General features: G+C 40.3%; 2 protein-coding genes across 2 annotated transcripts in view; one reads left to right on the top strand and one right to left on the bottom strand.

The window, feature by feature from the left end:
• The first annotated feature begins 801 nt into the window (after window positions 1-801).
• On the top strand, window positions 802-18,105 carry LOC128692114 (large ribosomal subunit protein P2). The gene is made up of 3 exons (XM_053781118.2): window positions 802-960; window positions 5,188-5,357; window positions 17,902-18,105. Exons 1-3 carry the CDS (start codon window positions 830-832, stop codon window positions 18,081-18,083), a joined length of 483 nt encoding a protein of 160 aa, XP_053637093.2. The 5' UTR covers window positions 802-829; the 3' UTR covers window positions 18,084-18,105.
• Window positions 18,092-22,256, bottom strand: part of BHD (folliculin) — a 37,939-nt gene continuing 33,774 nt past the window's right edge. Inside the window, exon 12 of the mRNA XM_053781113.2 lies at window positions 18,092-19,697. Coding sequence (XP_053637088.1) covers window positions 19,365-19,697 — 333 coding nt within the window. The 3' untranslated portion in view covers window positions 18,092-19,364. The remainder of the gene's footprint in view (window positions 19,698-22,256) is intronic.

The following is a 22,256-nucleotide window of genomic DNA, read 5'->3' as shown; positions in this document are numbered from 1 at the left end:
TTGTTCGGATTTTTAACCCTGGAGGGTTAGTCACCCAGGATAACCCAAGAAAGTCAGTGCACCATTGAGGACTGTCTTATTTCCATTGGGGTCCTTAAATCTTGTCCCTCAGGATGCGACCCAAACCAGTCGACTAACACCCAGGTACCTACTTCCTTGCTAGGTGAACGGAGACAACAGGTAAGGAAACACGCCCAATTTTTCACCCTTACCAGGGATCGAACCACGGATACAAAATGTGTGAAGCGAGAGTGTTGCCTACATAATGTAATCTACCTGGGATAACTCTAAGATACCCCACAAGGTATAGTTACATCTTTTGGATATTACAGTCATCTCATATGCTAAAATTTCATTATATAGTTAATTATCTACTTAATACAATATGTGGATATAATCTTATTGGTCTGTGTTGTGAAATGTCCCCCTGATTGGAGGTGCCGGTAAAGGGCTTTTGATCTAGGGAAGTAGACCTCTCCTTCTCTTCCTTGGATCGAGCTTGATTGCCTCGCATTCCTCCACGTGTATGACGCTTAGGGATTTAGCCCTTAATCCTGATTATAATCATTATAATGTGATGTGGCGCCTGTCACGGCCGTCTGAAGGGTTCACACGGCTCTACGACCGTGTAAACCTTCCACCCAACATAAAAATTTAGCAGTCCTGCACTAAGCCTGTTCGCCTATTTTTATTTCGCTCTCATAAAAATATATATTATTTTTGGATAGGTTTCTTACTCTTGGATTAGTTGGCAAGCGTATAGCAAGTCAATATTATCGAGATAAAATATCACGTTTGTGTTTCCAGCCCCACCAATCATAAGCTTAAGATGAGAGTCAGTGTGTGCATGGTGAGTTGTGATTGGTTGTTGGAGGCAGTTATGTTGAGTTTCAGCAGTTGCTGTTCTTCTCAACACAGTTGGCTGAGTGGACACACGTTGCTACAATACACTCTCTTCAAGTAAGTTTTTTTGCGCTAATTATTGGTAAAATTTTATATTTTGTGTGCGTCATTAACATTATGAAAAGACGCAGAAACAGGAGCCAGGCAAAAAAATTTACATAAATGGGAAAATTTATGTTAAAATGCCGGAAAAAGTTTGATTCGTATACAAACTCTGCATTGGATTATTTTTGTCAAAACTTCCCTTAATGCTCGTAAAGTGTTCTTCATTAGAGAATTTGGAACGGCCCATTTCCTCGGATCAAACGTGATTGTCTCCCAGTCCCGAGGCACTGTATGATCCCTAGGGATTTAACACTTGCCAATGAATATTGTGAAGTACAAGATCACATACTCCAGTAATGAAATATTGACCCGAGAATGGAAATGCAGAAGGCCTACTGGCCCATGCTAGGCTGGTCCACCTCACCCACCCACACCCGCCTATGTACCCTAAGTTCTCGGCTCAAACTCTTGCCAAACCAAGGATCCCAGTGGAAATAAGTCACTGACTTCTTTATTTTTTTGTAGTTATCCTAGGTAACCTACACATATACTGCTGTACTCACCTAATTGTGGTTGCAGGGGTCGAGACTCAGCTCCTGGCCCCGCCAGTTAATGTACCCGTATTTACGTGTACCTGTACCTGAATAAACTTACTTCCCTATATCCTTTTTAAATCTAAATTTGTCCAACTTGAATCCATTGCTGCGAGTCCTGTCTTGGTTAGATATTTTCAGTATCTTATTTATGTATCTGTTCATGCTTAACCATTTATACACATCAGTCATGTCCCTCTTGAAATATATTACACATTTTTGCATATTTCCCTTAATCATCATTATTAAAGTGTATTCAATTAGAGAAACATTTATTACTCTAATTATATATGATAATCCATTTTATATAATGCAAGACCATTATATTTGCATCACTAATTGATGAATGTCAACATGTATAAAACATTTCATGTGTTTACAGTGAAGGTGATGCAATTATTGTCTCAACCTGTTTGTTAAATCTATTATAATTTTATTTAACATGCTCCTACTATTTAAAATTTATACAAAGGGAACAAAAGGTCATACAGGACATTGCAAAAAACCCAAAATATTTTTATTCCTACACAAAATCCAAGCTAAGAACTACCTGTAGAATTGGACCACTACTGAGAGGAGACTCGTATACTGACGACGAACAGGAAATGAGTGAAATCCTAAAAGAACAGTATGAGTCGGTGTTCAGCAACCCACTAAATAACAGTAAGGTAGAAAATGCAGAAATATTTTTCACTCCAGAAGAAGTCCGCGCAGACCAACTAACTGACATTAGTACAAATCCCATAGATTTCGAAAAAGAAATGGAAAATATGCCCACTCACTCAGCACCTGCACCAGATTCATGGAATGCTCTCTTTATAAAAAAATGCAAAGTACCACTAGCACGAGCCCTCAGTATTCTTTGGAGAAAGAGCTTAGATCTAGGTGAAATACCGGAGGCCTTAAAGAGTGCAGACATAGCTCCTTTGCATAAGGGAGATAGTAGAGCACTAGCTAAAAATTACAGACCAGTAGCCCTAACCTCTCACATCATAAAAATCTTCGAAAGAGTGATGAGACGGCAGGTTACAAATTTCATGGAGCAGCACAACCAACATAACCCGAACCAGCATGGTTTTAGAGCAGGATGATCGTGTCTGTCACAGCTGCTGAACCATTATGACAGAATTACGGAGGCATTGGAAGACGACCAAAACGCAGATTTGATTTACACAGATTTTGCAAAGGCGTTTGATGGATCATGGAGTGATAGCGCACAAAACGAAGGCCATGGGCATTACGGGGAAAGTAGGCAGATGGATTTTCGGTTTCCTAACACACACAACACAAAAAGTAGTAGTGAACAGGGCAAGATCCAGCATCAGCGAGGTCAAAAACTCAATGCCCCAAGGCACTGTCCTGGCACCTCTGCTGTTCCTCATCCTCATACCAGATATAGACAAAAACACCCGGCACACTTTTGTATCATCATTTGCATATGACACTAAAATAAGCATGAAAGTCAGTACGGTAGTGGACACTGAAAAAGTACAGGAAGACATAAACAGAGTTTTCCAGTGGGCAGTGGAAAACGACATGACATTCAATGGTGATAAGTTCCAGCTGCTTAGATATGGAAAGTGAAGAACTCAAAAGGAGCACTATATACAAAACTCAAGAGGGTCACAAAATAGAACATAAGGAACACGTAAAAGACCTAGGAATAATTATGTCAGCCGACCTTTCTTTTAAAGACCATAACAAGACAAAGATCACGACAGCCAGGAAGATGACTGGGTGGGTATTGAGAACTTTCAGAACAAGGGAAATAATGCCAGTGGTGACACTCTTCAAATTGCTAGTGCTCCCTCACCTAGAATATTGCTCAGTGCTGACGGCCCCATTCAGGGCAGGAGAAATATCGGAGCTGGAACAAATACAGAGATCATTTACGGCTCACATTGAGCCAGTAAAGTACCTAAACTACTGGGAACGTCTGCAAGTCTTGAACATGTACTCATTGGAGTGGAGGAGAGAGAGGTACATGATAATATATACCTGGAAGGTACTCGAGGGCTTGGTCCCAAATCTGCACACTGCCATAACAACATACTGGAGTGAGAGATATGAGAGGAAGTGTAAAATAAACCCAGTGAGGAGCAGGGGTGCAGTGGGGACAATAAGGGAACACTATATCAACATCCAGGGTCCCAGACTTTTCAACATCTTACCAGAAGATATCAGAAACACTGCTGGAACAAATGTTGAAGCCTTCAAGAGGAAACTAGACAAGTATCTTCAGGTGCCAGATCAACCAGGCTGTGATGGATATGTGGGGCAGCAGGCCTCCAGCAGCAACAGCCTGGTTGACCAGGCAAGCACCGGACTAGCCTGGCCCATGGCCGGGCTCAGAGAGTAGATATACTCTCGAAATTCTTCAAAGGTATCAAAGCTATGTTCATTCTTATTTAATTTTTGTTTCATGAGAGTATAGTTTTACCAACACTCTTATATGGGTGTCAAGCATGGGTGATGAATGTTGCAGCGAGGAGAAGGCTGGAGGCAGTGGAGATGTCATGTCTGAGGGCAATGTGTGGTGTGAATATAATGCAGAGAATTCGTAGTTTGGAAGTTAGGAGGAGGTGCAGGATTACCAAAACTGTTGTCCAGAGGGCTGAGGAAGGGTTGTTGAGGTGGTTCGGACATGTAGAGAGAATGGAGCGAAACAGAATGACTTCAAGAGTGTATCAGTCTGTAGTGGAAGGAAGGCGGGGTAGGGGTCGGCCTAGGAAAGGTTGGAGGGAGGGGGTAAAGGAGGTTTTGTGTGCGAGGGGCTTGGACTTCCAGCAGGCGTGCGTGAGCATGTTTGATAGGAGTGAATGGAGACGAATGGTTTTTAATACTTGATGTGCTGTTGGAGTGTGAGCAAAGTAACATTTATGAAGGGGTTCAGGGAAACCGGCAGGCTGGACTTGAGTCCTGGAGATGGGAAGTACAGTGCCTGCACTCTGAAGGAGGGGTGTTAATGTTGCAGTTTAAAAACTGTAGTGTAAAGCACCCTTCTGGCAAGACAGTGATGGAGTGAATGATGGTGAAAGTTTTTCTTTTTCGGGCCACCCTGCCTTGGTGGGAATCGGCCAGTGTGATAATAAAAAAAAAAAAAAAAAATTCATGAAACCATATCACTGAGATACTGTATTTGTATGGGTATATTAATGCTGACAGATTGTAGGAATAAGACATGAACAGTCGAGACATTTATTGAAGGAAATGTTTTGCCATTTGTCTTTTTCAAGCTTAATATAGAGATAGCAAAAAATAATTAGCTCTGGAAGTGATCATGCAAGACTAAGGACAGGTCACTCATCAGAAAAGAGTGGGTGGGGCTTGAGATAGAGAAGAATCTGCCTGTCAACATTATACACTTACCGCAACATAACTACTATCCATAACATAGGAAATTGCTATTATCGACATATCAGCCATAATAATGACAATTAGAGATTTCAGTGGTTGTAGACTGCTGGTTGCAGCATCACCAGCAACCACCACCACCACCAGTGTTCACCCAGACCACATCCTGTATTTGTATGTCATACATAGTTTAAGGGTGAAGCTGAGAAAAATTAAAAATTATGTTCATTCACATCCAGTAATTGTTGCATGTGATGAGCTAGTGAGAGATTTATATAATTCTTTTTTTCAGGATGCGCCACGTTGCTGCCTACCTTTTAGCTGCCATGGGCACTAATCAGCCCACAGCAAATACCATAAAATCTATCCTTGAAAGTGTTGGTGTAGAGCCCGACGACAAACAACTAGCAGTGCTCATGAAGAAGATGGAAGGAAAGAATCTTAACCAACTGATTGCTGCAGGTAACCAAATACAGTAGTTTTTATTGTACTTATAGCAATATAAAGCTTTTAATATGCAGTGCTAATATACTGTATACATTATATCAACCTTATTGTATATTTTATGGGGGGGTCTAGTTTGTCAAGAGAAAATTGAATACAGTGGTCCCTCAATAATCATCCGGCCTGAAAGTCGTCCATTTCGTCCATTTTCGTCGTTATTTCGTCTAAAGATTGGCTCGCAAATGGTCCGTTAACTCACTAATCTTCTTTCGTCCTGGACGCGTACTCATGCTCTGAGCCACCTCGGCCTCCCTTCCCAGCCAGTGTGCCATTGTTTACAAGTGAGCGACGGTCCCCTCACGTGTTCATACGAAATATTTCATAATATTCCATTCATTTTAGTGCTTGCAAGTGCTAAATAAGCTACCATGGCTCCAAAGAAAGCTCAGAAATATGATTGAATTTAAGAAAAACATCATTGAACAATATGAAAGTAGCATACGTGTGGGCGAGCTGGCCAGGATGTATAACAAATCCTGTACAACCATATCTTCCATCATAGCCAAGAAAAAGGAAATCAAGGAAGCTGTTGTTGCAAAGGGGGTAAATATGCTGACAAAAATGAGATCACCAGTACTCGAAGATGTTGAGAAGTTATTATTGGTGTGGATTAACAAGAAACAATTAGCAGGAGAAAAGGCTAGGCAGTTGCATGATGATTTGGTAAAGAAATTGCCTGCAACTAGTGGTGATGTGAGTGAATTTAAGGCCAGCAAAGGCTGGTTTGAGAGATTTAAGAAGCGTACTGGCATACACAGTGTGATAAGGCATGGTGACGCTGCTAGTTCGGACCAAAAAGCGGCTGAAAAATATGTGCATGAATTCAAGGAGTAAGAACATAAAAAAGGAACACTGCAACGGGCCTACTGACCCAAGCGGAGCAGGTCTATGTTTCCCCCCCGGATTAGACCAATGACCCACTGAAACAAGTGTTCATTTGTGACGAAACAGGCCTCTTTTGGAAGAAAATGCCGAAGAGGACCTACATTACTCAGGAAGAAAAGGCACTGCCAGGACACAAGCCTATGAAAGACAGGCTGACACTCATATTCTGTGCTAATGCTAGTGGGGATTTCAAAGTGAAGCCGTTATTAGTGTACCATTAGGTCGCTGTGTGAGTGAGAGCATGGCAAGGGCCGGCAGGCTGGCGTGCCCACCGAGAGGCCTGGCTACAGAGGGCAACACTTGAGTGGCGCGAAATAGGAACTAAGCTGGCAGACAGCATAGGCTGTCTGTGCAGACAGTACAGGCTGTCTACACAAGTCTTTCTGTGTGTCTGTCTTTATGTCTTCCTGTGTGTCTATCTTTCTATCTACCAGTGTGTCTTTCTGTCTGCTTGTCTCTCTGTCTTAGAGCCGCTCATGAACCACAGGTATTACACACGAAGCAGAGTTGTCACATCTTCAATATGATGCTAATATCGCTCTACGGCTTATTTATCTATCACAGTTCATATAATATGACATAGTAAACAATATAAATAACATAAAAACCTGGTATACGCTTTAGAATGAGTAAAATATGAACTTAACTGCTTTAAACTCCACATCTTGTGCCTGTGCTGGCATGTGGGTACACATTAAAATCACTAAAAGTGTGTTATTGGTCTTGAAGATGCCATATTAATAATGATAATCACAATAATAATCACTGAAGTGCATTAAATGTGTATAAAATGTTCATATAGACATTTTGCTTAATCCATCTATGATTTTTTTTTTTTTTTCAAAATTATATAAGAAACACACTACATAACATTTTATTATTATTATTAACACATTGGCCGATTCCCACCAAGGCAGGGTGACCCGAAAAAGAAAAACTTTCATCATCATTCACTCCATCACTGTCTTGCCAGAGGGGTGCTTTACACTACAGTTATAAAACTGCAACATTAGCACCCCTCCTTCAGAGTGCAGACACTGCACTTCCAATCTCCAGGACTCAAGCCCGGCCTGCCAGTTTCCCTGAATTCCTTCATAAATGTTACTTTGCTCACACTCCGACAGCACGTCAAGTATTAAAAACCAATTGTCTCCATTCACTTCTATCAAATACGCTCATGCACGCTTGCTGGAAGTCCAAGCCCCTCGCACACAAAACCTCCTTTACCCCTTCCCTCCAACCCTTCCTAAGGAGACCCCTACCCTGCTTTCCCTCCACTACAGACTTGTGCACTCTCGAAGTCATTCTGTTTTGTTCCATTCTCTCTACATGTCTGAACCACCTCAACAACCCCTCCTCAGCCCTCTGGATAATAGTTTTGGTAATCCCACACCTCCTAATTTCCGAACTACGAATTCTCTACATATTCACACCACACATTGCCCTCAGACATGACATCTCCACTGCCTCCAGCCTTCTCCTCATTGCAACATTCATCACCCATGCTTCACACCCATACAAGAGTATTGGTACAACTATACTCTCATACATTCCCCTTTTTGCTTCGACGGACAGTTCTTTGTCTCCACAGACTCCTTAGTGCACTACTCACCCTTTTCCCCTCATCAATTCTGTGATTCACCTCATCCTTCATAGACCCATCTGCTGACACATCCACTCCTAAATATCTGAATACATTCACCTCCTCCATACTCTCTCCCTCCAATCTGATATCCAGTCTTTAGTCACCTAATCTTTTTGTTATCCTCATAACCTTACTCTTTCCTATATTCACTTTTAATTTTCTTCTTTTACATACCCTACCAAATTCATCCACCAACCTCTGCAACTTCTCTTCAGAATTTCCCAAGCACCATGTTATCAGCAAAGAACAACTGTGACAACTCCCACTTTGTGTTTGATTCTTTATCTTTTAACTCCACACCTCTTGTCAAGACCCTAGCATTCACTTCTCTTACAACCCCATCTATAAATATATTGAACAACCACGGTGACATCACACATCCTTGTCTAAGGCCTACTTTTACTGGGAAATAATCTCCCTCTCTCCTGCATACTCTAACCTGAGCCTCACTATCCTCATAAAAACTCTTCACTGCTTTCAGTAACCTACTTGGTCAACCAGGCTTGGTCATCCAGGCTGTTGCTGCTGGAGGCCCACTGCCCCACATATCCATCACAGCCTGGTTGATTCGGCACTTGGTGAAGATACTTATCCAGTTTCCTCATGAAGGCTTCTACACTTGTTCCAGCCGTGTTTCTGATATCTTCTGGTAACACGTTGAATAGTCTGAGACCCTGGATGTTGATACAGTGCTCCCTTATTTTCCCCACCGCACCCCTTCTCCTCGCTGGGTTTATTTTACACTTCCTCCCATATCTCTCACTCCAGTATGTTGTTATGGCAGTGTGTAGATTTGGGACCAGGCCCTCAAGTACTTTCCAGATATATATATTATCATGTATCCCTCTCTACTCCAATGAGTACATGTTTAAGACTTGAAGGCATTCCCAGTAATTTAGGTGCTTTACACCCCAAAAAAAAGCCAACAAGAATTGTAAAAAATAATGATTATGTAATTGTAGGTGGATGTGATGTGTTATATTTAATAAAACAGGTTTAGCTGCAAAGATTACATAAACATTACTTCTCACCACAAATTTTGGTTGCTGGTATATGTTAATGATTTTAAAAGGAGTTGAGAGGAATCGTGTGGCCCTACTGGGCTGAGAGGTGGAAGGTTGTGGATATTTAGCTGAGGCTCTTGCATTGATGTCGATGGTTTTACTAGAGTGCAGCTAACAGTAAGGCATCATCAGCTGCTTCTGACCCCATTTCAGAGCAGTGCTTCTAGATTTGTTGAATCCTCTTCACTGAAAAATTCTGCCATTTTAACAGCAACATAGAACTGCTAATATAATTGTTCCAATGTTAATAAGGTGGTTTTATCTGTACCTTTCAAAGCCCCGAGATGTAAATAACCATGGGCTTTGATGCATTACCTCTGAAAGCAAGCTGAAGCGATCCTTTGCTGCCTTGAATCCCAGTTTCACTTTTTCACTTGTTGGCTGATGTAAGTTCTCACTAGCATCTTACAGTAGATTTTTTTCAGTATTAACACTTGCTGTGGCTCATAGCCACCCTCAAATAATTTCCTGTAATTCAGCAGGGAAATTCCATGCAGCAATGTGGTCAGCAGAAGTACTCGCCAAAAAATTTAATATTATGCAATTGACTTTGCAATTTGAACTTGTGGAACTAGCCTATACTAAACAAGCATTCTTGCTCAGGCCTGCCTGCCTTCCTTCCTCATTACACATTGTTTTATAGTACTCTAAGGCTCTATCCCTTAAGATGAAATTAAGTGGTGCATCTTTCTTTGTTTTTTACTCAGTCCACACTATAATTTTGCTGTCTATTTGTCATTCCTTTCAGGATGTCACAAACTGCCTTATTGCACAAGCTCCCCTCAAGGAAGGTTCCTTGATGTTGGTGAGGGGCTCTTGATTTAGGAAATTGGATCTGTGCTCCAGTTCCCCGAATTAAGCCTGAATGCCTTCCACACCCCATCCCCCCAGGCGCTGTATAATCCTCCAGGTTTAGCGCTTCCCCTTGATTATAATAATAATAATATTGCACAAGCTTGTATCTTTGTCTCATTCTTCCTAATTGTACAGATTGACATTTTGTTTAGGCCATAGGCTCGTGCCACCCTGAAGTTTATCTAATATTTTGATTTTCTTTGAAACACCAAGACTTTCACGCTTATGCTTCTTTGCACTTTCATGATCACTTGCATTCCTCTTGGGTGCCATGGTTACTGTCCAGAGACAGGATGGGATGATGAAAAGATCAAATTTGGAATTGGACACACATGAACAGAGCAATGAAGTACAGGCAGGCAGTAAATGACATGCCCATGTACTGCCCCAGGCTCAGACTCATGGAACTCCATGTTCATTAAGAACTGCAAGAAGCCTGTTATGTGTTTAACATTCTGTGGAGAGGGAGCATGGATACAAGGGTCATCCCACACTCACTAAAAAAAACAGACATAGCCCCACTCTACAAAGGTGACAGTAAAGCAATTGCAAAGAACTACAGTCATGGTATTGTGCCTTTTTTTGTTATTTGTGTAACTACAGACTGATAGCACTAACATCCTATATAAAAATCTTTGAAAGGATTCTAAGAGTAATAGTAAACAGAGTAAAGTCCAAGGCAGCTATGGTGAAAAGCTCTGTTCCACAAGGCACATTACTCGCCATAGCTCCTTGTTTTCCTTTGTGGATGACACCCGAATTGCCATGACAGTGTCCTCCATCAAAGACACCGCAAGACTCCAAGCAGACATCAACCAAATCTTCAAATGGGCCACTCAGAACAATATGAAGTACAATGAAGAGAAATTTCAACTACTCAGATATGGAAAACTTCAGGAAATTAAAACTGTATCAGGGTATACAACAAATTCTAACCATACAGTAGAGCAAAAAAGTAATGTGAAGGACCTGGGAGTGATAATGTTGGAGGATCTCTCCTTCAAAGACCACAGCCATGTATCTACTTCATCTGCTAGAAAAAGATAGGATGGATAATGAGAACCTTCAGAACTATGGACGCCAAGCCCATGATGATTCTCTTCAAATCGCTTGGTTTCTCTAGGCTGGAATACTGCTGTTCACTAACTGCCCCCTTCAAGGCTGGCGAAATTTCTGATCTGGAGAGAGTACAGAGAACTTTCACAGCACACACAAGTACGATAAGGCACCTAAATTACTAAGAACGGTTAGTCCCTTGATTTGTATCCCTTGGAATGCAGGCAAGAGAGAGACTTGATAATATACACTTAATAATATCTTTATTTCTACAAGTACATGTACAAGGCATACCGGCCTAGCTAACATCAATGACATAATACTATATAGAAAGCTGCTTGTTATGCAGAGCATTTTGGGCAAATTAGGTCAGTTTTGTCCCAGGATGCGACCCACACCAATCAACTAATACCCAAGTACCCATTGTACTGATGGGTGAACATAGACAACCGGTGTCGAGAAACATGCCCAGTGTTTCCACCCGTTCGCCGGGAATCAAACCCAGACCCTCACCGTGTGAGATGAGAGCTTTTTGCCACCAGGCCACAGGGCACCTGTGGAAAATCCTAAGAGGGATTAGTACCAAACTTGCACATAAAAATCACTCCCTATGAAAGCAAAAGACTAGGCAGGAGATACACCATTCCCCCCAATGAAAAGCAGAGGCACCACGAGTACACTGACAGACAACACAACAAGTGTCAGGGGCTCAAGACTGTTCAACTGCCTCCCAACATACATAAGGGGGATTACCAATAGACTTCTGGTTGTCTTTAACAAGGCACTGGACAGGCACCTAAAGTCAGTACCTAACCAACTTGGCTGTGGTTCATACGTCAGTTTGCGTGCATCCAGCAGTAACAGCCTGGCTGATCAGACCTGGATCCACCACGAGGTCTGGTCTCAGACTGGGCCACGGGGGCATTGACCCCAAAAACACACTCCAGGTATACTCCTCTGTAAGAATGAATTCCCCTTAAGGCTTATTGTGAGGCAGAGGGATAACCCTACATATGCCACATTTTTCCATACATGTACTCTGCCATGTAAATTTATTAATGTGGTGTGTTCACTGAAAATATGCTGGAATTTTGCAACCAGTTAAAGCAAAATCATGTTAACCGATTCAGTGTTAATCAGAATGCAGTGGACCCCCGCTTTATGAACGCATCGCATTACGTTAAATCTGCCATATGAAGCATTTGAATGCAAAAATTTTGCCTTGCCTCACGATAAAAAAAAACTCACATTACGTGATTCGTCTGGGACGCGTCCCACGTGTGGCCTCAGCGCCAGTGTTTACAAGCCAGCCACTGCAGTCGCATCTACACATACATTTGGTACATTTCACATTATCCCAGTGTTTTTAGTGCTTGTAACTGCAAAATAAGTCACCATGGACCCCTAGAAAGCTTCTGTGGTAAAAAGGGCGAGAATTAGTATGGAATTGAAAAGAGAGATTAAGGAAATGTGTGCAAAATGGGTTGAACTGCAAACCTTTACAGATGAAAATCACCCTGACACAGCTACTGCAAGCCATGTTGACAACCTGTACAGTGACAATGTTATGGCCCATTTTAGGAAAGTTTTAGGAAAGTCCTAGTGGCATTAAAAGAAGGGAAGTAACCCCAGAAAAGGACTTGCTACTTCAAGTCCTAATGGAAAGGGATTCCCCTTCTAAACAATAACTTCCACACTCTCCCCTCCTCCCATCCCATCAATCATCACCAGATCTTCTTAGTAGAGTAGTAATTGTATACGTCTTCTTCAGTTTGTGTACATTAAAATTAATATTTCATGTGGTAAAAAAAAAAAATTTTTCATACTTTGGTGTGTCAGGAACAGATTTAATTTAATTTCCATTATTTCTTATGGGGAAAATTAATTCGGCTAACGATAATTTCGGCTTACGATGAGCTCTCAGGAACAGATTAATATCGTTAGGCGGGGGTCCACTGTATTGTATTTGTGATTGCTCTCTCTGATTAGTTCCTTGTTCATGAACAAATCTAGTATGTTATTAATTAGTTGTGGGCTTTATTAGTTCAAAGCAAACATTTTAAAAAGCCCCTTCACCTCTCTCTGATATTTATCTGTTGAGGTAACATACTTCTGGGAACTACTTCTAGTGTAATGCTATGATTTACCATCTTCCTGCTAGCCAGCTGGCTGGTTGGTTGGCTGACTGAATTTGGCTCTCTCTATCTCTGTCTTTCACAGGTACACATAAGTAATCATACATAGTGTAAATTACCTTGGATAACCAAAAAACAACACAGTGCTATACAGCATTATACAGTGGATCGGTGCTCTAGTTCCCTAAATTAATAATAATAATTATTACAATAATACGTATGTACTAATATTAATAATATTATTATTAAAATATAATAATAGTGTTCACTCATTACTTACCTTAAAATATCTGTAGTCTTAATGTAGAGTGAGAGGCGAGTAAACAAGATTAAATGAATAAACGAGAGAGAGAGAATGAGAGAGTAGAAGGTTCGCGAATTTTGTAAACAAACTAGTTGTTGTTACCAGCCTGGACACGAATGGTTTTTGTTCACTCTGTCAAGCCGACTGGAAAAACATCTCATATTTATGTTAATTTATATGTTATATGTTATGTAGTTAAATGTTGATGAAGATAGGGAAGCTGTGATTTCGTGTATAGGACAAGGAGGAATAACATCTTGTAGGAGTGAGGAAGAGCCAGTTGTGAGTGTGGGGGAAGTTCGTGAGGCAGTAGGTAAAATGAAAGGGGGTAAGGCAGCCGGGATTGATGGGATAAAGATAGAAATGTTAAAAGCAGGTGGGGATATAGTTTTGGAGTGGCTGGTGCAATTATTTAATAAATCTATGGAAGAGGGTAAGGTACCTAGGGATTGGCAGAGAGCATGCATAGTTCCTTTGTATAAAGGCAAAGGGGATAAAAGAGTGCAAAAATTATAGGGGGATAAGTCTGTTGAGTATACCTGGTAAAGTGTATGGTAGAGTTATTATTGAAAGAATTAAGAGTAAGACAGAGAATAGGATAGCAGATGAACAAGGAGGCTTTAGGAAAGGTAGGGGGTGTGTGGACCAGGTGTTTACAGTGAAACATATAAGTGAACAGTATTTAGATAAGGCTAAAGAGGTTTTTGTGGCATTTATGGATTTGGAAAAGGCGTATGACAGGGTGGATAGGGGGGCAATGTGGCAGATGTTGCAAGTGTATGGTGTAGGAGGTAGGTTGCTGAAAGCAGTGAAGAGTTTTTACGAGGATAGTGAGGCTCAAGTTAGAGTGTGTAGGAAAGGGGGAAATTTTTTCCCAGTAAAAGTAGGCCTTAGACAAGGATGTGTGATGTCACCGTGGTTGTTTAATATATTTATAGATGGGGTTGTAAGAGAAGTAAATGCGAGGGTCTTGGCAAGAGGCGTGGAGTTAAAAGATAAAGAATCACACACAAAGTGGGAGTTGTCACAGCTGCTCTTTGCTGATGACACTGTGCTCTTGGGAGATTCTGAAGAGAAGTTGCAGAGATTGGTGGATGAATTTGGTAGGGTGTGCAAAAGAAGAAAATTAAAGGTGAATACAGGAAAGAGTAAGGTTATGAGGATAACAAAAAGATTAGGTGATGAAAGATTGAATATCAGATTGGAGGGAGAGAGTATGGAGGAGGTGAATGTATTCAGATATTTGGGAGTGGACGTGTCAGCGGATGGGTCTATGAAAGATGAGGTGAATCATAGAATTGATGAGAGGAAAAGGGTGAGTGGTGCACTTAGGAGTCTGTGGAGACAAAGAACTTTGTCCGTGGAGGCAAAGAGGGGAATGTATGAGAGTATAGTTTTACCAACGCTCTTATGTGGGTGTGAGGCATGGGTGATGAATGTTGCAGCGAGGAGAAGGCTGGAGGCAGTGGAGATGTCATGTCTGAGGGCAATGTGTGGTGTGAATATAATGCAGAGAATTCGTAGTTTGGAAGTTAGGAGGAGGTGCGGGATTACCAAAACTGTTGTCCAGAGGGCTGAGGAAGGGTTGTTGAGGTGGTTCGGACATGTAGAGAGAATGGAGCGAAACAGAATGACTTCAAGAGTATATCAGTCTGTAGTGGAAGGAAGGCGGGGTAGGGGTCGGCCTAGGAAAGGTTGGAGAGAGGGGGTAAAGGAGGTTTTGTGTGCGAGGGGCTTGGACTTCCAGCAGGCATGTGTGAGCGTGTTTGATAGGAGTGAATGGAGACAAATGGTTTTCAATACTTGACGTGCTGTTGGAGTGTGAGCAAAGTAACATTTATGAAGGGGTTCAGGGAAACCGGCAGGCCGGACTTGAGTCCTGGAGATGGGAAGTACAGTGCCTGCACTCTGAAGGAGGGGTGTTAATGTTGCAGTTTAAAAACTGGAGTGTAAAGCACCCTTCTGGCAAGACAGTGATGGAGTGAATGATGGTGAAAGTTTTTCTTTTTCGGGCCACCCTGCCTTGGTGGGAATTGGCCAGTGTGATAATAAATGTTATGTAGTGTGTTTCTTATATAATTTTGAAAAAAAAAATCATAGATGGATTAAGCAAAATGTCTATATTAACATTTTATACACATTTAATACACCTCAGTGTGTTTCTTATATAATTTTGAAAAAAAAAATCATAGATGGATTAAGCAAAATGTCTATATTAACATTTTATACACATTTAATACACCTCAGTGATTATTATTGTGATTATCATTATTAATATGGCATCTTCAAGACCAGTAACACATTCTTAGTGATTTTAATGTGTACCCACACGCCAGCACAGGCGCAAGATGTGGAGTTTAAAGCAGTTAAGTTCATATTTTATTCATTCTAGAGTGTATATCAGGTTTTTATGTTATTTATATTGTTTATTATGTCATATTATATGAACTGTGATAGATAAATAAGCTGTAGAGCGATATTAGCATCATATTGAAGATGTGACTACTCTGCTTCGTGTGTAATACCTGTTGGTACATGAGCAGCTCTGTGAGAGACAAGCAGACAGGAAGACATGAAGACAGATAAGCAGACAGATACAGACACAGATACAGACAGATATACAGGTTTATGTGTAACAGTGAAAACACACAAAGAGAGTTCGAGAGTAAGAGCCTTTCTTGCCTTCTTGCCACAATCTCCAGTGCAAGATTCAGACTTCCTCTTAGGGGCCATGTTGAAATTTACTGTCCAGTTAGTACAGTTAATACAGTATGATGATGCTGATAGGGCAGGGTAACTCAAACTGATGCTGCCTGCATGGCGCATTGCCGCCATGAGTATCATCAATACTGTACAGCGGAATGCATCAGCCGGCCCAGCCCAGCTGCCAGATGCACAGCCGTAAGTCGAGTGGACGTATGTCGAGCAGGTCGTAAGTCGGATGGTAGGTGTATCTATCTGTTCCATGAATTCCTTAATTGTAGCTGACGATGTATGTACGAGGTTAATTACGTACTAGTTTTTCACATTAATACGTACTTAAAACTCCAACTCTTACTCCTTATTTTGTAATTACTGTCACATCTATAAATATTGTAATTTTTTACCTGTATCTCATTGTCCAAAACATCCATTGTACGCGTTTCTGTAAACGCTCCAAATATAGCATTTGCTGTAAGGAGCCCACTTATATACTGTCACATTTAATTGCTTTCTAACCCTGAATGTTGGGGAAAAGGGGAAGATTTACCATTTGAGATGTTTGAGTTTAGAATGCATTTTGTTAGTATCACTGGTACTCTACCATCTTGTGATGTAACTCTTAAGTATACATATTTCTGGTCTTCCCAGTATTGTTACATGAGGTGTTGTACCTTTGTGAGGAGCTGGTTCCATTGCCATGTCTGCATTCCGTCTTCTCATTGGGTTTATTTTTTAAGAGGATATCTCGACATCTTCAGCCTCTTGATGTATTGTTCTAGATTATTGTATTTTCTTTATGTAGAACTTTGGGAATGAAGTCATAATATTGTCTGGCCACTAACGATGAGCACATCTGAGTGAAAATGCCTGCACTCGTTACCAGAATGTTGCTCCTTTTCTCAGCATGTGGGAACACACTGATAATCAGGTATTTACATCTTGTTCCATATTACCATATTCTGACAGGAGTGGAGCTATACCCAATGTGTCCCTTCTTCATTAATACTGTATAATCATTTAATTATTTAATATTTCCAGTGGTTGGATCACAAAGCATGCAGAATATGCATGCTTTGTGATTGATTTTGCTTTCATTTCCATTACATACCCTTTGTCACCTTTAAATTTCATCTATTTGTTAACCCATTTGCTCAGTATATCGAAGCGAGCAGTACTTAGAAACTTGTGAAAAGCGGAAAGTTGTAAACTATTTTGGGTGCAAGACACAGGGTAAATTGTTGGAAAGAAGGGAAATTTATTCCAGCAAGTGAAGAAAAATTGGAAATTTTTTTTAGAAGTGGGTAGCTAGGGAAGTGGATGTTTGTGTTTCAAGAGGTGGTGATAAATACTCTGTAATGTGAATAATTTAAAAAATGAGTTGTTGCAAAGACTGTTTAACACCAGTAAGGGGCTATTGATCAAAGAACCTGGCCCTGACCATATCCTTGAATCAATCCTGGTGTTGAATTACTCGTTACTCCTGTGGGATTAGTGCTCTCCCCCACACCCTTTTCTCATGAATATAATTGTAATTTATGTAGTTGTTTCCCCACAAGGGAGGTTCTTTGATGCCAGTGAAGGGCTCTTGACCCAAGGAAGTAGATCTACCCTTCCCTTTAGATTAAACCTGAATGCCCCTCATTCCATTACTCTGTATGACCCTTACAGGTTTAGCACTCTCCCATTGAATATAGTAGTATGTATTTCTTGTCCAGCTTCAGTTTAAAATTCTTATTCTTTTACTAGACCTGCATAATTAAGTTTTCCTTCTACCCCCCTCTTTGTTTTTCTTATCCTAGCACATGTTAGAAATAAATAATTGGCAGCTGTCAGAAATGAAAATACTTCATTGCAGGATCAGCACTGATTTCGTCCATGCCTTCGTGTGGTGGTGGCGGTGGCAGCGGTGGTAGTCTGGGTGCAGCTGCTGCTGCACCTGCTGCAGCCCCAGCTGCACAAGAAAAGAAGAAAGAAGAAAAGAAAGAAGAGCCTCAGGAAGAGTCTGATGATGATATGGGCTTTGGTCTCTTTGATTAAATAAAATATTGACAAATATAAATTCTCTATTTTTCTCAAGAATATTTTAAATGTACATAATATACGTACAGTATTTTATTTCAAAACAAGCGAAGTTCAATGTTTATGATTTTAATTTGATTTCAGTTCAGGTTGCTACTAAACTGCTTTTCATAGTGAGTGGGGGGGTTATCATTGATGCCATGGCCAATGGATGGCACTTCCTTCCAAAGTTCAAAGGGGTTAATTTTGATGCTAGCAAGGAGGCTCATGACCCAAGGAATTCAAGCTACCATTTTCATGATTGTCTACCTCCTATTCCCCAGGCATGTTATGGGTTAAGTGCCTCCTTGTAAAATTTTAAAGAAAAATAACTGCTAAACCTAGATGGGTCACAAGTACATTAAGGCAATTGCCACACAAGACAAGGTTTCCCTTAATGATGGGGGTTCAAGGATGCAAGGTGTAGCTAGCTCCTTGGATCAAGAGGGGTATAAAACAGATTGTGTTAACCTAATAGTCATCACACAAGACTACTAACAAATGGTAATACAAAATTCACTGATCCTAAATCGAGAAATGATTTAAAATTAATCATTTTGTTATATTTTATGACTAACAGGCCCCTCAAGGAAGGTTCCTTGATGCTGGTGAGGGGCTCTTGATCTAGAGAAATGGATCTGTGCTCTAGTTGCCTGAATGACTTCTATTCCCCCCACAGACACTATAATCCTACAGGTTTAGCATTCCACCATAATATGACTAACAGTAATTATTAAAGATTAGCCGGTATTCTTCCGGCCCGGGCCTTTTCCAAGTGGTGGCCCGGCCTTGGCACCCTCTTTAGGGAGTGTCTGAGACTTGTCTCCCATGGGAGGAGGCACAAGTACCTCCTCATCTTTGGGACCAACTGTCCCCAGACCTAGCCACAAGCTAGGCCAGTCTGGTCTGCCATCCCCAAGGGGCCAAATGGGAATGACAGTCTTATGAGCTAAAGGCTCGGGCTCAGGCACCTACCCTAGAAGGGTTAGGCATGGTATCGATGTCACTAACAGTAATGGTAAACAAAATATAAATCGTTATGCTAAAGGCAAGAGGCATTTTTAAATTGGTGGAGAGTACAACTGAACGAAGACTTGGGAAATAGGAAGCAATCCACTTCAATTACAGAAATGTAGGATACATGCAATTCCTTGGATTAAGAGCCATCCTCCAGACTGCCATCAAGGAACCTTTCTTGAGGGATACAACACTTACAAAGAACTTAAATTTTTTTGCTAAATGCCTGTAATAAAAACTGGATCAACACACTTCTTGCCCACTTATTTGATTAAAATTTTTTGCCCAGAACTCTAACAATGGGACATCCCACTCTGTTGATCCTAGAGCAGCCAATAACTGATGTCGTTCATCTTGCGGGGTTAGTTCTTGAGGAACTGAATTGAGGGTTCCAGGAGATGCACTTCGAAAGGCTGGCATTACAGGTGATCTTGAGAGAGAATTTGTTGAACCTCGTAAAATGGGTATTGGTGAAGTTCGAGTGACAGATTGAGAGTAGTTCACAGGTGATGGGATTCTCTCAGGATGACTGTTTGACATTTTCTTGAGGTTCTGAACATGAATCCATACCTTTACCTGAAGAGAAAAGTGAGAGTATTTGAAATTAAGTCAGTCAGGGGGGTGTCTGAATGTTGTTAAAGCTCTTGATTCAAGGAAATGGAGCTACCCCTTTCCTTGGATCAAACCTGATTGCCTATTTGCAGGGCACAACGTGACCTCTACAGGTTTAATGCTTCCCAATGATTATAATAATAACTGCAAAAAAAGTAACATCTTGCTATTTTACTTAATTACCTGAGATACAACACCGATTTTCTCGCGCCTTTGGTTCCTAAATCTTGCCGGGATATCAATTTTGCCAGACCAACAAAGATCACAAAATATAATTCAACAATACACCTCTGATGTCTCTAAAGAACCATGGACTGCTAGAAACTTAAAAAATGAAAGAATGTTGCAGTACTACCACGCCCCAAGTGATAAATATTTGAATTTTACTGGAACTGTAGAGCTACTTACAAAGATCTGGAAGTTGAGGGTTGTCAGGATTATTTCATGGTTGACTGATTCATCATGGATTTGTGATGATGTAGGGGAAAGCCATCTAGGGTACTAGAAGCCATGGGATCTTCAAATGTAAGCCTACTGCTATGACATTTTTCTTGGCTATCTTCTTAAACATTTCATTCAAGCAATGTTGTTGAATATGCTTTGATTTTTGCCTATGTGATTTTTCATGCATCAAATAAAAATTCATTAGGCTCTCTTTCCATCATGAAGGAATGTTGTTCTAGCCCGTTGATAAATTCACATGACAACTCGATGAACCTGTCAACACCCATAGCTATTGACAAGTTACTAAGGCTATTAACCCTAGCCACAGCTAGGGTTAAATGTCAGTTATATATGCTAAGAATCGCACAAAATCAAAGGATCACCAACAACCATAGCGTAAACAATATACAGTAAGTGTGCACTTCATGCAGCACCATCTTTGGCTACCCTCATAATTCTTTCTGGACTAAAGCAATTCACAGCAAAACTGCATCATTACAGGTTTACACTATCACTTACAGTATTTCATTTCTGGTGTGTTAAGAAGTTCAGGATTAAATAAATCCCAATCTGATGAATTAAATACAGACTTAAATTTGCTTTCTATCACTAAGTTATGTCATACAGCATGAATTTTTCTTGAAAGGTTGTAACTATCAATATTAAAGTTTAGTTTTGTGAGAGTAAACAGGACATTGACACCAATAGCTCAGTATTAAATTATCTTTACTCTATTCTGTACTCTGTTTAGCACTTCAATAATATAATCTGAAAATGTCAACTATTACAACTGTTGCTATGTACACAGTTGCATTTCACTTTTCACTGTTAAAAGTTCTCTCTAAATCCAACTTCTTTCCTACCTTCAACTCTTTCTATTAACTAACTATAGAAATTTAAAAATTATAAAGAAATAAATGCCCAAGATGGGACACCACAAGCATATCTCTATTTCTGAAACTAAAATAGGCAGTTATGATACAGGGAAGTTGGATAAGACAATACCAATTCAAGACTGAAAAAAATAATTGACAAGAAAAAGTCCTAACTTTAAAAAGGGTAGGTGGTGTAACTTATATAAAAACATTATTTAAAAAAAACAATACAATAAGACTAAATACAGAAGATGGTACATGAGCTAGCTCTACCCATGTACACTTTCAAGGGAGGTGCCACAATGCTGAAGGGCTCTTGATTCAAAGAACTGAAGCTACCATCCCATTCCTTTGGATCAAGCCTAATTATCTCTCATTTTGTAGCACTATATGACCCCTATGGGTTTAGAATAAACAATATTATAAGAGAGGCTATACAAAAACCTGATTGTATAAATAAAAATATACCCTTTGTGTTAAGGCACAGACTGATTTGTTGCAAGAATGTGGTAGTCAAACTATTAGCTGTTAGTAATAATGTGTGTCTGTAGGTTATTTATCAGGGAATTTCTAGATGTGGTCACTCATTCAAGAATGAGTGTTAATGTAGCAATAACGACATCTAAAAAGAGAAGAGTTACTCTAATTGTTGGTAAATCTTAATTATTAGCCAAATAACCCAATTATACTCTGAGTTTTTATTTTAACATTTGGTTGCCTTCATTATTTCCTCTACCTCCACAATGCCTAGACCAGGAATAACTTCCATGAACATGATGCTGTTTATGTCTTAAGGCAGTGTTATTCACTAATTTTTGCAAGAGAGCCACTTCGGTTAAACACATTGATTGAGAGAGCCGCAGCTACTGCAAGTTAGTGTAACTCAACTAAATTAAGTAGTACTGAGCTGCTAGTGCAATATAGTAAATGAGAAAAATTAGACATGGTAATATTAGCCTGCATATCTTGTTATTAATAGCAAAATAGAGACCAAACTTACTTAATGCTCCTTTTCTACTGGTCGGGTCTGGGATGGCTGTTCATCACTATTGCGTTTTTGTTTAACCACAAATCGATCCATCATAACGGACACTACTTGACTGCACTTTGGTTTCAAGTAAAACTAGATCATCGCAGCTAGCTTCCACAAGCAGCAACAGTTAAGTCGTTACTTTCATATATGTTGCTGCAGTCTCAAATATCT

This window comes from Cherax quadricarinatus, chromosome 15 (assembly GCF_038502225.1).
Source record: "Cherax quadricarinatus isolate ZL_2023a chromosome 15, ASM3850222v1, whole genome shotgun sequence".
In the NCBI taxonomy this organism is placed as follows: Eukaryota; Metazoa; Arthropoda; class Malacostraca; order Decapoda; family Parastacidae; genus Cherax; species Cherax quadricarinatus.
The sequence above is the reverse complement of the archived record's forward strand: the minus strand, read 5'-3'. Positions and strand labels throughout refer to the sequence as shown.

What these genes read in the sequence shown, in the direction of transcription:
- LOC128692114 (XM_053781118.2), top strand. Translation starts at nt 830, where the DNA reads ATGAGAGTCAGTGTGTGCATGGTGAGTTGTGATTGGTTGTTGGAGGCA. An exon ending in CTACAATACACTCTCTTCAA is followed by an intron (nt 961 to 5,187) that starts GTAAGTTTTTTT and finishes TCTTTTTTTCAG; the next exon opens with GATGCGCCACGTTGCTGCCT. An exon ending in TAACCAACTGATTGCTGCAG is followed by an intron (nt 5,358 to 17,901) that starts GTAACCAAATAC and finishes ACTTCATTGCAG; the next exon opens with GATCAGCACTGATTTCGTCC.